We start from the raw sequence: 17997 nt of genomic DNA on the forward strand, positions 1-17997 counted from the left end.
TGGATTAGATTATATAATAACATTCCTCAGATTCTGATCTTTTATTTGATCAAGACAAAAAAAAAAAAAAAAAAACAGGTTTTAGAATGTGTTTAAATTAGTTTTTGAAATAAAAATCGTTATTGTAGTAATTAATACTTTTTATACAGGGAAACATCAAAATAAGACTTTGATGTTTGGGCCAACCCGTTAACCGGGCCCTAGGCGTTGGCAGAATTCGGATTTGCCTTATCTGTGGGTAAAGTATAATCTCATTCCCACCACACCACATCATTTCAGTTCAGCACTCTGTCTCTGCAGAGAGTGCAAGCAGCCAAGCAACAATGGCGTCCTCTATTTCTCTGTCCATTCCACTCTGCCCACCCTCCAACTCTCTCTCCACTTCCCTGTCTCCTTCACACAAGCCTCCCTTTCTCCAAAAGAGAACCCAATTATCCGGGTTCCCTCTCAGAGCCCAAACCCTCGACTTCTCTGGCTCGTTCTTCGAAGGCGCTGGATTCGGGTCCGAGGACGACCCCATCACTCCCGGGCCTGGCTTTACAGCTACCGAACCTAAGGAGGAACCCCAGTGCCCACCCGGACTCAGGCAATACGAAACTATGGCGGTTTTGAGGCCTGACATGTCCGAGGATGAGAGACTTTCACTCACCCAGAAGTACGAGGAGGTATTTATTTCATAACCCTTGTGTGCTACATGCTTGTGTTTTAGCTGAATGTTCTTTTATCATTCACATTTGAATTTAGAAATAGTAAGGATTAAGATAAGATGGGAGTTGACTGAAATTGATGGGTGTGTTTGCAGCTGCTTGTTGCTGGGGGTGCCATGTATGTGGAGGTATTTAACAGAGGAGTAATTCCACTTGCGTATAGCATAAGGAAGAAAAACAGAGCTGGAGAGTCCAACACTTACTTGGATGGTATCTATCTTCTCTTCACCTACTTCACCAAGCCTGAATCCATTACCATTCTTGAGGACACACTCCTCGCTGATGACAATGTCATCCGTTCATCCACTTTCAAAATTAGGAAAAGGAAATATTAGTTACTCACCATAAAATGTGACTCTTTATCTTTTTTTTTTATTTTCATTTGGATTCTTGTATTTTTTTAATATGGTCGAATTCACTTACAACATATGTAGAGTTATAAAACTATTTCGGATTTTATATTCAAACTCATAAATTTCATGTCATTTACGGGAATGAAAAAGGTCTGTCTGTGACTCCTTTTCTCTTTATTCCTTAATCTGCAAAACCCTTTTCTTTATCTTGACAGAAGGCACAAAAGTGCAATATCTTATGGCTTTTTCTTGTAGCCCCTTTCTTGTTACGTATGTGTATTTGCTCCTCAGTTTTTTTCTTTTATCTGCTTCAATTCACTGCATAACTAGCAATATCAGTGTTCAATGCTGGACAGGACCGAGTTGATGTTTGTACATTTCAATCATTTGTACATCTGCTGGCTTAATTGTATTCAAATCATGCAGGTTTTTAGTATGTATGATGAAAAAAGTACTGTGATTTTGCACTGATCAGTAGATAAATTTAATTCAATAATAAAAAAGACATGAGAGTATTCTGTTTTCTAAAATAGGTATTTGGACACTGGTATGCTGTTATTATCAGATAGAAACATCATTCAATTGGGAAAGTTGTTGAACATAAGTTGGAATGATGATTATGGTATAGTTAAGGTTCAAGAAGCCATCAAGTTTTATGCCTATCAGTATCACGCTCATGTTGTTGGAAGTCCAGAGTTGCATCATTATAGTATAATATATTTAGTACTACTTGATAGCCCTCCTAGTCATTGGTGGACAACCCTGTTAACGTGCACTATGACCCTAAATCTCTTTTTCTTCCAACGCCCCTTCGATGTCTCGTTGTTTGCTTTACAAGTAAGTTACTTTTACATTTTAACTTTTCCATTGTATAAGAGGAAGATCTCTTGATAGCAACTTTCTTTCTTTTTTGAGATGAAATACTATTTTCAATCGTAATATTTAAATTCAACATCACTGATTTGAGTGCTACCTTAAGGATTTACTAGCATAGTATATCCAATCAGCTAGGTCTAGGTAATAGGTCACGATGAGCAAGTTGAAGCACTTTGCTTATATATGTATATATAAAATATAATTGAAGAAAAGGTGCAAAACGATAAACTTCTTTATTCGTACCCACTGGGACAGAGAATCTGATGTAATGGAGCTGTTTGAGATTTGATCCCAAACCCACTTTGAGCGAAAGAGCTTAGTTGCTTCATATTCCACCAACAATAGTGATCATGATCAGAGTATATATATATACATCTACTTAGCTCCACGTCTCTTCCTTAGTTTCAAAATGCATGTGTTCTTTTACAATATTAGAGAGAAGTAAAAGTTACACCAAGCTAGGTAGGTAGGTAGGCATGTAGGAACGGTGGCAAATGCAACCTTGAAATAGCATTGAGATTGAAAAGAAATTAAGAGTTTCTCCCGATCTTTCATGGTCCAAGATATTTCTTCTCATAGCTATTTCCTTAATATAGAACACATGTTGATTTATATAATTTGAGTTAAATCTTTGTCTAATTTGTTTGCTAAGTTTGGTTTTAATTTTTAGAGTAAAGTATCGTTTTTATCCCAACGTTTGGGGTAAGTCCCAAAGTTGTTCCTAACGTTTCAATCGTCCTATTTAAGTCCCTAACGTTTTAAAACTGACTCAATGTTGTCCTGGTGTTAGGGATCCGTTAACAGAATTGACGCTGGAATAAAATTGAGACGATTTTAAAACATTAGGGACTTAAATAGGACGAAAACGTTGGGGACAAAAATGATACATAGAAATAAATTTTAATTTTATCCTTCAATAATATCAATTTTTTACTATACATAGTATTTAATTATTTTTTAATCACATCTAAGTAAATTACACTTAATCATATTACTTTCATTTTAAATAAATTAATTTTTTTATAATTTTACTCTTAAATATTTTTAGTTATCATGAAATATTTGTAGAATGACTAGTATATAAATTTGTAGAAAAGAAAAAAAAAAAAAATATATATATATATATATATATATAATAAAATATAAATTATAACTTTTGTCTCTAATGTATCAAAATTTTTTAAAATTATAAAAAAATAAATTTATTTAAAATGAAAATAATGTGATTAAGTGTAATTTATTTAGATGTAATTAAGAAATAATTGAATACTATGTACAGTAAAAAATTAATATTATTGAAAGATAAAATTAAATTAAAATTTATTTTTGTGTATCGTTTTTGTTCCTAACGTTTTCGTTCTATTTAAGTTCTTAACGTTTCAAAATCGTCTCAATTTTGTCCCGCCGTCAATTCTGTTAACGGATCCCTAACGACAGGACAACATTGAATCAATTTTGAAACGTTAGGACTTAAATAGGACGATTGAAACGTTAGGACTTAAATAGGATGATTGAAACGTTATGGATAATTTTGGGACTTACCCCAAACTTAGGGACAAAAACGATACTTTATTCTAATTTTTATTATCACTAAAAGAGATAATTCGAGACACTGGCATAGTAAATAACTGTATAATTCACTGAAATAATGGATATTTGTTTTTTTTTTTTCTTTTTTGGTCTGAGTTATTTGTAAATTTTAAATGTCCAGGTCTATAAAGTATAAACCACGGAACAAACATGCACGAAAACTTTTTCACAGGTAACTAACAAAAGAGGAGAAGGGTACACCCTGTCCTTTTCCTCGTGGAATCTCTTTCAATGCGAAAAAACTGTTGTTGGACTTTGGTTGGGGCATATATTTAGCCCACTAATTAGTACAATGAGCCGAAGAAAAATCGAAAATATATATGAGAAAAAAGAAAGAAGGGAAAAAGAAAGGAAGAATTTGTCCTCCCATCATATTTGTGTTGACAAAAGGAAATGAAGTGGCAAATGTGTCATTTTCGTCACCCTGATTGAAGAAGAATAAAATCTAAAAAGGTTACCATTATCGTTTCAATGATCACTGAATAAATCATCACTTACGAAAGGCATGAGAAATAATACTATACTACTTTATATTAATTAGTAGCGTCAAATCAAAATTTGCCTATCAATTAACTAGTATTAAAACAGAAGGTTCAGAGTTCAGATCCACAATAAGTTCAGTTCTCAGTTCTCAGTCACTCGCCCAGGTGGTTCAAAGTAGTGTGCAGTGGATAATGACAAAGAAAGAAAGAGAATGATCAGAGAGCAAGAGATGTGAATATATTTATGTTAGTGGAGGGTTCATCATACCCTGCCCTTGTTCCCATCATTTCAAAAAATAAAAAAATAAAAAAATGGAATATGTAGCGTGCTATTAACCTCATCATCATATACACATACACCTCTCCTATACTCGTCAAGAAACAGTTTTTAGCATCTATATATCTGTCGTCCTTTTTGTGGTCAAATGCATTCTAACTGAAACACAAGTAACATTAACAATAACATACATACTGTTATATGTATATGTATTATTGTTGGTGGCGATGGGTGTTTCACAAACAGAAATTCCAACGGCGTCTCCACATATGTATCCTCAGGAGCTTCAGTTAAAGCTGTACCAGGCCTTCATTTTCTCGATTCCAATACTGTTCTCCATAATTCTGGTTCTCCTATTCTACTTGTTCTACCTCAAGAGAAGGGCTTCCTCTCTCTCTTCTCCTCCCCTTCACTTACTTCCTACAATTCCCCATCCTCAAACTGCTCCCTACCCTTATCCTTCTTCGGTAAGTAACATTCTTTCTTCCCTTTTTCAACACGCATGCATTCTTCGTCTTCATACATATTATTTTACTGTTAGGGTTTTTAATAGTTTAACATGAATATACTAAATAAACACTAATCCATTGTTTATTATTATATACGTTTTTCACTACTAAATATCATAATTTTAAAAGACAAATTTAGCCTTTTGTAGTTTTGTTGTTAATTACATAAACTAGATAGTATTAACGTCTTCCTTTTTAACTTAATTTGTTGTTGTTCCACAGCCATACCGTTTAGATCTGACGCTGCAATTTCTGGACAAACTTCCAAGAATTTTATTTGATGAGGAACTGAGATCGAGGGACTCCGTGTAAGTCTTTTCTCTTTAATTTTCTCTCACGCACACTTTGTTTTTTGTTTAATTGTATCTTATTCTTACCCTTGGAAGAAAGAGAATTTTAGCTGTAGCTCTTGCTAGCTAGTGGTTTCTATTCTATCTCTATCCTATTGGAGTTTGGACTCAGATTCATGTACATCTGATGTGTTTTCACATTTAACTGTTCCGAATTCCTACATTCCACGCATATTGTTGTTGTTATTGATGTATAGTTTCATTTAACTAATCTGCACCACGTCTTTGTGTTCGTAAAATGCTATTCTGAAACGAATGATATTCTTCTAAAGTTGAAATGTGTTATTAGCGGCAGAATCTTTGAAAGCTTTAAGAATCGTTTATGACATCCATTATTTTCGCAAAAAGCGTTCCAGGAAGAAAAAAGGAGGTGGTAAAAAGATTAACGAATATATCAAGAAGGACTTTCTTGTGCAAAGTTCTATAAAGAATGCCAATTTGGAAAATGACTCAGCAGGATTGAATTAATAAAATAAATAATTAACAAATCCGCCACGTGTCAACGCTTATTGCATAGTAAGAGCCCAAAATTTCAAGGATAGATGCTGTCTGAATTCGCGTAGTGGCGAAAATGCTGGACTGCACTTTACGAGTTTTTTGATATTTCTTTTTCATGATGGTCCCTCTTGTATTCACTTTTCCTTACTCAGTGTGTTTTAATTTGGTCCCCTATTGATTTAATTTAAGTAAAAAGAATGATAACTTGATGGATGCATTATCAATTTATGTTAATTTGTGTTGTGAATTGAACAGATGCTGTGTATGTCTGGGAGAATTTGAGGTAAAAGAGGAGGTTCTACAGATTCCATATTGCAAGCATGTGTTTCACATAGAATGCATACACAACTGGCTTCGATCAAACTCCACATGCCCACTATGTAGATGCTCCATCATCCCCACCACCACCAAGTTCATTCTCAACAATCCTCCAGTCCTACCACCGCAGCACCAAGGTGGCTCGCCATCACACGTCATCGTATCTTTGCCTCCTCCTCAACCAGAACATGAACCCGCTGCTGCTTCCTCAATAAACACAACTTAATAAGGGAATCCGATGATACACTTACCCCGGCCTTTTCAATTGATGAAGGGAACAAAAATGTCTACTCATAATCAAAACCAATAAGCATCAATCAAGTAATTGTATATTTGGCCCTTCATGAAACTAATTTGATGTGCCAATAATTTACTGCCATGACGATGATGGATACCATCATAAATAGAAACGTTTCACCTTTCACTTAAATGGTATGTATGTGCACTATACTAATTCCTGTTGGGTGTATATTGGTGCCAGCTTCTGGGACGGACCTCAAGTTCATTGGTGAGGCCGTGAGGGGGTATTTGTCCCACTGAATTTTGGGAAAAAAAAAAAATATATATATATATATATATATATATATATATATATATATATAATTTTTTATGTTAAATTAATTTAATAAAAATTAATAAATTTATCCTTGTATATATAAAGAGAATTAAGATAATTTGGTTTGAATTTTGGAAAGAAAAAGTCTAGGGCAGCAACTTTTGTATTTTCTGGCCAGCATTTAACCATCAAAACAAAAGTGAGTGATATCTCATTATTATATGTAATCTCACACCATTAAAAACACTATTGATGGCCAATTGATGGTTACAAAACACTAAAATTGCTAGTCCCTATCATTCTTCTATTAAAAATTTTAGCATTTTTTTTAGGTGGATACTATCATAAAAATTTTATAATTGTCTTTATCTAAAGATGTATATTTTTTATCATTAGATAATAAATTGAAAGATTTGATTTGATATATTATAAAAATATTATTCTTTTTAAAATGTGACTTAACAAACAAAACACATTTTTAATACAACACTCTTCATAAAAAGATGTCTTTAATATTTTTATTTGAGTAGGTGTTTTTTTTTTAATCTCCATATCTATCTTTCACATAACTAGGGTTCTACCGTGCTAGCGCAGACTGTCATAAAGATTCAGATACATGTATGCCTTATAGTATATTCACATGTCATTTTCATATTTTACATACATTCATACTATATAAATACTATATATATTATTAATATTGATTTTATACCACTAATATTACAAGGCATCGTACGCTGACTGTTGCTTCAGCGTTTTAAACATCTTTGATAACAAAAAAATATTAATAAAAAATAATTAAAAAAAATTCATAAATATTAAACAAAATAATTTTTTTATTTTTTTAACATTATCATTTAAATATTATCTATGTAAATATCATTATGTTTTATTTTATTTATAATTGTATGTTACTTTATGTTTCATTCTTTTACAATATTATGTATTTATAGATATATGGTATTTATTGTAACTAAAGCTAAAATTATTTTAAATAATCAATTCACACCTTTAAAACGTCTCATGTGTGGGGATGTGCTCTATATATACAAACCATATTTTCTAATTTAACGAAATTCTTATTTAAATATTTTTTTGTGTGTTTATAATTTAATTTTAATTTGTTAACAGTTGGATAATCTTGATAAGAAAACTAACATATTACTCCGATAATTTTTAATTATAGTTGATTTATTTCTAAGAAAACTCATCGAGTCAGTGTTAAATATCTATATAAATAATGCTTCTTATAACTGAAAATAAATTATATATATATATATATATATATATATATTTATGGCCACTGTTTTTTTTGTCACGGTAAAAAACCGTGATCATAAAGGATTTATGATCACGATTTTTTACCGTGACACGAAAAAAATAAAACAGCTATGCTCACGGTTTTTTTAAAAAAGGGTGACCGTAGAGAAGTACATCTTTGATAGAAAGACCTTAATATGAGACAGCGGCGATGGATGGAATTCTTGAAAGATTATGACTTTAAGTTAAGTTATCATCCTGAAAAGGCAAATGTACTCGCAGATACTTTAAGTCTGAAGAATCTAGGTATATTGTGGATGATGATCAAGGAAAAAAATGATCTCGGCCTTTAAGACAGCCATTCAACAAGCTCAGACTCAGGATTCGGGAATGTTGGCATTGTTAACATGGATAAAAGCGGATCAACCAGAGGAAGTACGTCAAGATAAAGAAGGAATATGGAGATATAAGGGTAGAATTTGTGTACCTGCTCAAGAGGACTTGCGAAAGGATATTCTGACGGAAGCTCATGAAAGTCAATTTTTTATGCATCCTGGAAAGACTAAAATGTACCAAGATTTGAAAAGGATGTAGCTACATATGTTTCGAAATGTCTCACTTGCTAGAAGATTAAGGTAGAACACCAGAAACCACCAGGAACCTTACAACCGCTGGAGATACCACAATGGAAGTCAGAAGACATCACGATGAATTTTGTCATTGGGTTACCAAGGACTTCTGCTGGACATGACGCGATCTGGGTAATTGTGAATCGACTGACAAAATCAACGCATTTTCTACCAATTCAAATTAGTTATAACTTGGAGAAACTCGCCCGATTGTACATTCAGAAGATAATACAATTGCATGGGATACTTCATCAATTGTATCAGACAGGGATCTAAGGTTTACTTCTAGATTTTGGGGAGCACTACAGAAAGCTTTTGGAACAAAGTTGTATTTGAGTACAACATATCACCCACAGACTGATCGGCAGACAGAACGAACGATTCGCACCTTAGAAGATATGTTGAGATCTTGTGTGATGAATTAGTAGGGTAATTGGGACAAGCATTTGCCATTGATTGAGTTTGCTTACAACAGTTATCAACAAAGTATAGGGATGGCACCGTATGAAACCCTCTATGAAAAAAATGTCAGTCACTATTATGCTGGTATGACAAGGAGGAAGGTGGGATTTTAGGGCTAGAATTAGTACAAGAGACTACTGAACAGGTTAAGCACATTCGAGAAAAGATTCAAACTACTCAAAGTCGACAGAAGAAATATGCAGATATTAGGCGTAGGCCCTTAGAGTTTAGCGAGGGTGACCATATTTTCTTAAGAGTGACTTCTACAACTGGAATAGATAGAACCCTTAAAACTAAGAAATTGAGTCCACGATACTTAGGACCTTTTCAAATTCTTAAAAGACTCAGTCCAGTAGCATACCAAATAGCACTCCTTCCTTACCTATCAAACCTTCACGATGTTTTTCATGTTTTACAACTCGAGAAATATAATCCCGACGAAGGTCATATTTTACAACCAGAGACAATATAGCTACGAGACGACTTGATATATCAAGCTTTACCAGCCAGGATCGTGGAACGAAGTGATAAACAGCTAAGAGGCAAGACGGTACTATTAGTTAAGGTAGCATGGGGACAAACTGGAACTGAAGAGTACACATGGGAACTGGAAGACAAGATGAGGACAGACAATTCGTTTCTCTTTTCAGGTAATTGAAATTTTGAGGACAAAATTTTCTTTTTGGAGGGTAGAATATAATGGCCTAGCCCCGAAGAAATGACGTTTTTTTGGGATCAAACGAAATTTTTATGAAATTTTTAAGAATTATATTGCATATAAGCACTTCTGCTGCACAGGTGCTGTGTCATCAAGCTACTGAGTCAGCAGCTTGACTGCACCAAACACCTTTCCTGATCTAAGCAGGCACGTCGCAAAAAGTTATGTTTTTGAGCCACTTCGGGTCCGAATTTCAAAATTCTAACTTTCGTGGTTAGTCTCATTTTGATGAGGTGGTTCCAAATTTCAAGATAAAAATTATATTAATATAATATTTATATATTATTATTTTATTCGAAATATTCTATTATTATCTCCTCTGTAGTGATTAATGTTGATCTATGTTTAGTAATATAATAACTGAGCTAGAAATGTACCGGTAAAGGATAATACCGGTATTCGTAGATGAACTTAGCGATGCTAATGCTTCATGATATATCTTTTATTTTCATGATTATCATGTTACTAGTATCATTTATACTAGTAATGCTCATGCTTATCCTTTAGTAGCGTAATCTAATGTATCTAATTTTAGTAATTATCTTTCGAATGATATTTTATTATTAAACTAGTGTATGTTTCCGTACCCTGTACGGGGTAATACACAAAATTATATAAAATTTTTTATTAAAATTTAAATAAAAAATATATATAATAATTATTATTATAAATATTTTATAACTTAAAAATAATTAATATTTGTTTTAATAAATTTGGATTGGTTGAATGATCATCTTATTTGTCCGGTTAAGCAAATATTTGGAGTTCGAATCTCGTCTTGTGTGTATAAATAATCCATTAGTTAGCGACAGACTCTTAATAAATATAGCATCAATATGTGGTGGATTAGTCGTCCTCGACTTGCTGAGTTAGGAATCTGTAGAAAAAAAATTGTATTTGTCTTTAAAATAGATTAATTTTTCATTAATAGCAATATTTATGAACTTTTGTTTTTGTTGAAATTTACTTGGGACAATTTTATTCGTTGGTATCATATTTATTTTTAAAGTCAAAACAATATAATCAATATTGTTACTCATTAAAACTTCACATTTTATGAAATGATTTTTAAATTTTCAAATTCATAAACTTATATCATTACAAAAGTTATTAGATCAATTAATATTTCTTGGTAACTGGTGCGTTATTTATAACCACAAACTAACCGGCAAGTGCACCGGGTCGTACCAAGTAATACCTTACGTGAGTAAGGGTCGATCCCACGAGGATTAATGGATTAAGCAACAATAGTGTTTGATAGGCTTAGTTAGACAAACAGAAAATAGTGTTTGGAAGTTTAAAAGCATTAACAGTAAATTTAGAATATTAAAGATAGACAGATAAATAAGTTAGGAATAAAATATTGAGAAGGCAGTTAAGGCTTCAGAGTTATCTATTTTTCCGGATTTACTTTTCTTACTAACTATTTTAATTATGTAGTATTTAATTTATGGCAAACTATATGTGACTAGACCCTAATTCCTTAGACCTTTCTAGTCTCCTCTAAAATTCATTAATTGCCAATTCCTTGGTTAATTAATTTCAATTAGAAGCTACATGATCAAATTTCAGTTTATGTGCCACAAAAAACTCTAATTACCCAAAAATAAAAGGATTATATGTCACGTATCCCGTTAAATCCAGATAATTAAAATTTAGAAGAATATGTTTTCAAGCTGTTGTTCAAGTAAAGAGCTTTTCCAAGTTATACAAGAACTCAAATAGAAAGAGGGTCATACTTCTTTTCCACCCAAATTCATAAGATAAAGAGCGAAAACAATTCTTAAATTATAAATCCATACATGAATTAAAATAGATAAAGCTATAAAATCAATCTATACAATTAGACAGAGCTCCTAACCTTAACAATGGAGGATTAATTGCTCATGGTTCAGAGTAGAAAATAAGGATTCTAATAAAATGTAATTTGGTTGTCTGGGATCGAATAATGTTGAGGTGGTATCCCCCTATTTATATCTAATCCTAATTAATTTAAAATCTATCTTTAAAACTAAAATAATATCTTTTCCTATTTTTAAATTTTGAATTTTAATTAGAATTAATTATAGCAATCAGCAAATCTTCAATTGATGGATGGAGACCACTTGGCTTCACTAGGATCCACGCCTAACTTGGGCTTGGCAGCATGAATTAGAGTTTAGTTGAGTGAAGCTGCGCCTAACTTGGCTTTAGTGCACCTAACTTGGGCTTTAGTGTGCCTAACTTGAAGTGGGCAGGACCAATATCGCAGATTATTGTTGTGTCTTGCGCCTAACGCAGCCTTGGCAGCGAGTTTGGAAAAGAAGTATGGACTATTATATATCGCTGGAAAGCTCTAAAAGTTAGCTTTCCAACGCCACTAGAATCACATCCATTGCACTTCTGTAGCTCGAGTTATTCAGGTTTGAGTGCAGAGAGGTCAGGGTTGACAGCATCATTCGCCTTCATCTCTTCTTCTGCAGAAACTCCATCAAATCCAACTGAATGCTACCTAAAATAAATAGAATTGAACAAGATTCAAAGTAGCATCCATATTGGATAAAAGATAATTAATTCTTTATTAAACTCAACAATTTAGATGCAAATTCACTAGGAAAAGATAGGAAAGATGCTCACGCATCACAACACCAAACTTGAACTGTTGCTTGTCCTCAAGCAACCAGAACTAATATAAGCTTAGGATGTGAATTTGCATGAGAATGAGAGTTTTATTAAGCTCATGTCTCTTCTTATAGTGGGGTTTACAACTGCAATCCTGAATAGTTTTGGCATCTCACTTTATCCTTTGAAGTTCAGAATGATTGACATCCATAGGAACTCAGAATTCAGATAGTGTTATTGATTCTCCTAGTTTAGTATGTTGATTCTTGAACACAGCTACTTTATGAGTCTTGGCCGTGACCCTAAGAATTTTATTTTCCAGTATTACCACCGGATACATAAATACCACAGACACATAACTTGGTGAACCTTTTCAGATTGTGACTCAGCTTTGCTAGAGTCCCCAGTTAGAGGTGCTCAGAGTTCTTAAGCACACTTGTTTTGCTTTGGACCACGACTTTAACCGCTCAGTCTCAAGCTTTTCACTTGTCACCTTCACGCCACAAGCACATGGTTAAGGACAGCTTGATTTAACCGCTTAGGCCAGGATTTTATTCCTTTGGGTCCTCCTATCCATTAATGCTCAAAGCCTTGTATCCTTTTTACCTTTTGTCTTTTAGTTTAAAGGGTTATTGGCTTTTTCTGCTTGCTTTTTTTTTTCTTTCTTTTTCTTTATTTTATATATTATTTTTATATATATTTTTTTTCGCAAGCTTCGTGTTTTTCACTGCTTTTTCTTGCTTCAAGAATCAATTTTATGATTTTTCAGATTATTAATAACATTTCTCTTTTTTCATCATTCTTTTAAGAGCCAACAATTTTAACATTCATAAACTTCACTATAAAAAATATGCACTGTTCAAGCATTCATCCAGAAAACAAAAAGTATTGCCACCACATCTAAGTAAATGAGACTACTCTAAAAATTAAACTCAAATTCTCATGCACTACATCTGTTCTGTATTTTTGATTTGAATTCAAGCTCAGTGAGTAATACGTGAGACATCTTTTAAAGTAATTAAGAGAAAACTAAACTAGACCTAGGATTCTAACTAATAAAGGATCATGCAACAAATAAAGCAAAATGGCAGAAAACCGGAACATGATATAGTAAAAGCAGGAAGGAATATAGAATGAAAGGAACTCAACTACCTTAGTTATCCTAGCGGTCGTTTTATTCTTCAGGTTGTGCTCCTCCTGTGAAGATGATTCGCCTCCCTTTGGTGCCATAAGAATAAACAGAAAATTTCTAAGCGAAGCGTCAACACCAAACTTAAAGGTTTGCTTGTCCTCAAGCAAAGAAGAAATGCATATGACGCGTACGCGTCGGCGATGCTCGCGCGTCGTGTGCTTCTGCTTCTTCTTTTTTTTTTGTGTGTCGTCTGAAGTGTTCGGTTCCTTTTATAAAATAGGTACATGATTAGAAAATAGTAAAAACTCAATAAAATCAAATAAGTAATAAAACTACTACTACGAAAAATAACTAAGGATACGAGATTATCGGGTTGCCTCCCGACAAGCGCTTCTTTAACGTCACTAGCTTGACACTTGATTATTGAAGTTTCTTCCTCTTCTTCCAATTGGTTAAAAGAAATATCTCCAAGGGGGGAGAGGTGAAGATTAGTGCCCCCTGATATGAAGTCCTCCTAACAAGCTTTCTTTTATTGTGATTAACTTGATTCACCTTGCTTATTGGGGTAGAGGTTGGATTATTTTTTTCTGACCTTTTCTTCTGTTTCTTGGTCACAATCCCCTTTTCAGTGCTTTCCTTGGTTATCTTCACTTCTTTGATTTCAACATGTGGGTGTTGTGTGATGGTTAGAGTGTACCCTTCATCAAGAACTTCTTGAATTGGTGGTTCAATAAACTCACCCTCTATACCACTCTCTACTTCATTGGAGTGTAGATTTCCATAATTATTTTCATCCCTTGCAACCTCCTTTGTTTGTGTATCTTCCTTCTTTGTTAGTGCATCAACCTCCTTTGTTTTTGCATCTTCCTCTTCTTCCATGTGTGAGGGTGAAAAGTTCTCTAATTCACTGGAGTATAAACTCCTTTGATTGATTTCCTCACTTTCTTCCATAGGATCTTGCATTATATCTCTTGGGAAGGAATTTACTTGCTCCTCTTCCTGTGACTTGATAATCGATTGCACATGTTTCTCTACATTTTTGACACTTGTCTTTATATCATGTATGCATTCTTTCATGAGAAGCTCAAGATCTGATGGTATTTGAAATGAAAAAGGAGATGGTGGCTCTTGATATGAATAAGAAGGAGGTGATGGTTCTTGATAAGAGTAAAAAGATGATGGTTCTTGGTATGGATAGGGAGATAGTGGTTCTTGATAGTTGGAACATGGAGCACTGAAGTTTCTTTAGTTTTGACTTTGCCAACCAAAATTTGGGTAGTTCCCCCATCCACAATAATATGAATCACTACTCGAGTGTGAGTAGTAACCCATATGATCTCTCTCCATTATTTTTTCTTAGCACAAAACACCAAATAGAATTAAACGCACCATGTGGCAAACAGGAAAGCAAAGAAGAAAGAACAGAATTTTAAAAAATTAAAATAAGAAAAACTAAAATAAAACTAACTAGAAAACACCAAACTTAATTTCAGAAATTAATAAAAAATATTAGTGCTATTTATTTATAAATTATTATTATTATTATTATTATTATTTTTTTTTATTTTTTTAAAAATAACAACGCTTAAAATTTAAACGAGACTAATGAAATAAGAAAAAAAAATATTAAAATAAAATAAAGAAGACAAAACAAAATTGAACCAAATTAAAGAAAAGAAAAACGAAGGACGGTATAAACAATCACTACTGAAGTTAACGAAATAATAAAAAAAATAAAACGAAACAGGGCTTGATGAACGAATAGGAAGAAAAATAAAGGAAAAAAATGAAAAACAAAATTAATAATACTAAAAAAAATCAATTAAACGAAAAATTATCTAATCTAAGCAATCAAACAACTAATAGTTGTTAATCACAGTTAATCTCCGGCAACGGCGCCAAAAACTTGGTGCATTATTTATAACCACAAACTAACCGGTAAGTGCACCGGGTCGTACCAAGTAATACCTTACGTGAGTAAGGGTCGATCCCACGAGGATTGATGGATTAAGCAACAATAGTGTTTGATAGGTTTAGTTAGACAAACAGAAAACAGTGTTTGGAAGTTTAAAAGTATTAACAGTAAATTTAGAATATTAAAGATAGGCAGATAAATAAGTTGGAAATAAAATATTGAGAAGGCAGTTAAGGCTTCAAAGTTATCTATTTTTCCGGATTTACTTTTCTTACTAACTATTTTAATTATGTAGGATTTAATTTATGGCAAACTATATGTGACTAGACCCTAATTCCTTAGACCTTTCTAGTCTCCTCTAAAATTCATTAACTGTCAATTCCTTGGTCAATTAATTCCAATTAGAAGCTACATGATCAAATTCCAGTTTATATGCCACAAAAACTCTAATTACCCAAAAATAAAAGGATTATATGTCACGTATCCCGTTAAATCTAGATAATTAAAATTTAGGAGAATATGTTTTTAAGCTGTTGTTCAAGTAAAGAGCTTTTCCAAGTTATACAAGAACTCAAATAGAAAGAGGGTCATACTTCCGTTCCACCCAAATTCATAAGATAAAGAGCGAAAACAATTCTTAAATTATAAATCCATACATGAATTAAAATAGATAAAGCTATAAAATCAATCCATACAATTAGACAGAGCTCCTAACCTTAACAATGGAGGATTAATTGCTCATGATTCAGAGTAGAAAATAAGGATTTTAATAAAATGTATTTTGGTAGTCTGGGATCGAATAACGTTGAGGTGGTATCCCCCTATTTATATCTAGTCCTAATTAATTTAAAATCTATTTTTAAAACTAAAATAATATCTTTTCCTATTTTTAAAATTTGAATTTAAATTATAATTAATTATAGCAATTAACAAATCTTCAATTAATGGATGGGGACCACTTGGCTTCACTAAGATCCACGCCTAACTTGGGCTTGGCAGCATGAATTGGAATTTAGTTGAGTGAAGCTGCGCCTAACTTGGGCTTTAATGCACCTAACTTGGGCTTTAGTGCGCCTAACTTGAAGTGGGCAGGACCAATCTCGCGGATTGTTGTTGTGTCTTGCGCCTAACTTGAGAAATCTCAAGTTAGGCGCAGCCTTGGCAGCAAGTTCGGAGAAGAAGTATGGACTATTAAATATCGTTAGAAAGCTCTGGAAGTTAGCTTTCCAACGCCATTGGAATCACATCCATTGGACCTCTATAACTCGAGTTATTCAGGTTTGAGTGCAGAGAGGTCAGGGTTGACAGTATCATTCACCTTCATCTCTTCTTCTGCAGAAACTCCATCAAATCCAGCTGAATGCTACCTAAAATAAACAGAATTGAACAAGATTCAAAGTAGCATCCATATTGGCTAAAAGATAATTAATTCTTTATTAAACTCAATAATTTAGATACAAATTCACTAGGAAAAGATAGAAAAAATGCTCACTTATCTGTAACATGGTGTACCGAAATACCATCATTGAGTATTAGTTAGTGTAAAGAGAAATCAATAATAACTTTTGTTATTCAATATATAATTTATTCTATTGAAAAATAAATTAATATTTCCTAAACTTGTAAATACATTTTCTTCTAATTTCTTACACCATTATTTACCATTAAAAAATAGTAAATGACTATACTATCCTACAATATATACGATGTACAAAGTAATTTCTTATCTTGAAATTAATTTTGGTTAGCGAGATAAAATTTAAAATATTTTTTTATTTTCTTACTCAAATTTAAATTTAAATTTAGAATTGATTAACAACTCATCCTTTTTAATTTCAATAAAAAAATAAATTGGTTAGATGCAAAATATTTATCATTTAATAATTTCAATCATTTAAATTTTAATTACCAAAAATTGGATTAAAAATTAATTATAAACTTAATAATTGATAATATATATTATATTAGTACATAAATAATAATATCCAATGTATTGATTATTTTTTTGACAGAATTAATGTATAATTTATTGAGGATTGATTTATTATCCAAATTTTTTTTCATAAACTTTGTAATATATGAAAATAGTGATCTTATTTTTTATTATTATTTAAGAAATTCTTCATAATTTTTTAATTATGTAATTAACTTTTATTATTGCTTTTATACTAAAAAATATCAATTTATACTATTTACATATTTTTTACTACTAATAAATAAATAAGTATTTGCACTATTATGCTTATTGTCTTAGATGATGACTTAAATTACTTATTTTGTATGTTAAATAATATTTTGTATGTTAAATTTATTAAATATTAAGATGAAAAAATTGTTGAATAAATTATATAAATAGTCATTATAGAAAAGAAAAAAATTATATATCATATATAATATATATATAGTGTCATGTATATATTAAGATTATCTATTTTAATTATGTGAGTAATTATTGTTAATTTTATTTTTTTGTTACATTAGAAAATAATATTTAAAGCTAAAAAAGAGATAATTAATTTTTTTAATTTGAATTAAAAAATATCTTGTAAATATATCCAACTTTTATATACACTAAGTGTTATAATGTTAAATAGTTTAGTATTTGCCATAACAATGACTCAAAATATTAGTCCAAGACATATTTGAGTCTAGAAAGACCTCAATGCAAGCAAGATCAACTAAAATCCATTGTTAGAGTCCCAAATCTAACTTAAGTTCATTACCTTAAAGGCCCAATGTAGATAAAGTTCACGCGTCCCCTCTA

The 17997-nt window shown here is 32.0% G+C and overlaps 2 protein-coding genes across 2 annotated transcripts; both read left to right on the plus strand.

The window, feature by feature from the left end:
- The first annotated feature begins 246 nt into the window (after nucleotides 1-246).
- LOC107630680 (Translation elongation factor EF1B/ribosomal protein S6 family protein) lies at nucleotides 247-1237 on the plus strand. Its single transcript, XM_016333884.3, has 2 exons — nucleotides 247-665; nucleotides 803-1237. Exons 1-2 carry the CDS (start codon nucleotides 324-326, stop codon nucleotides 1040-1042), a joined length of 582 nt encoding a protein of 193 aa, XP_016189370.1. The 5' UTR covers nucleotides 247-323; the 3' UTR covers nucleotides 1043-1237.
- Nucleotides 1238-4130: 2893 nt separating this feature from the next.
- On the plus strand, nucleotides 4131-6392 carry LOC107630679 (putative E3 ubiquitin-protein ligase RHA4A). Its single transcript, XM_016333883.3, has 3 exons — nucleotides 4131-4752; nucleotides 5017-5102; nucleotides 5898-6392. Exons 1-3 carry the CDS (start codon nucleotides 4513-4515, stop codon nucleotides 6184-6186), a joined length of 615 nt encoding a protein of 204 aa, XP_016189369.1. The 5' UTR covers nucleotides 4131-4512; the 3' UTR covers nucleotides 6187-6392.
- Nucleotides 6393-17997: the final 11605 nt, after the last annotated feature.

This window comes from Arachis ipaensis, chromosome B3 (genome assembly GCF_059453495.1).
Source record: "Arachis ipaensis isolate K30076 ecotype BB chromosome B3, ASM5945349v1, whole genome shotgun sequence".
Lineage (NCBI taxonomy): Eukaryota > Viridiplantae > Streptophyta > Magnoliopsida > Fabales > Fabaceae > Arachis > Arachis ipaensis.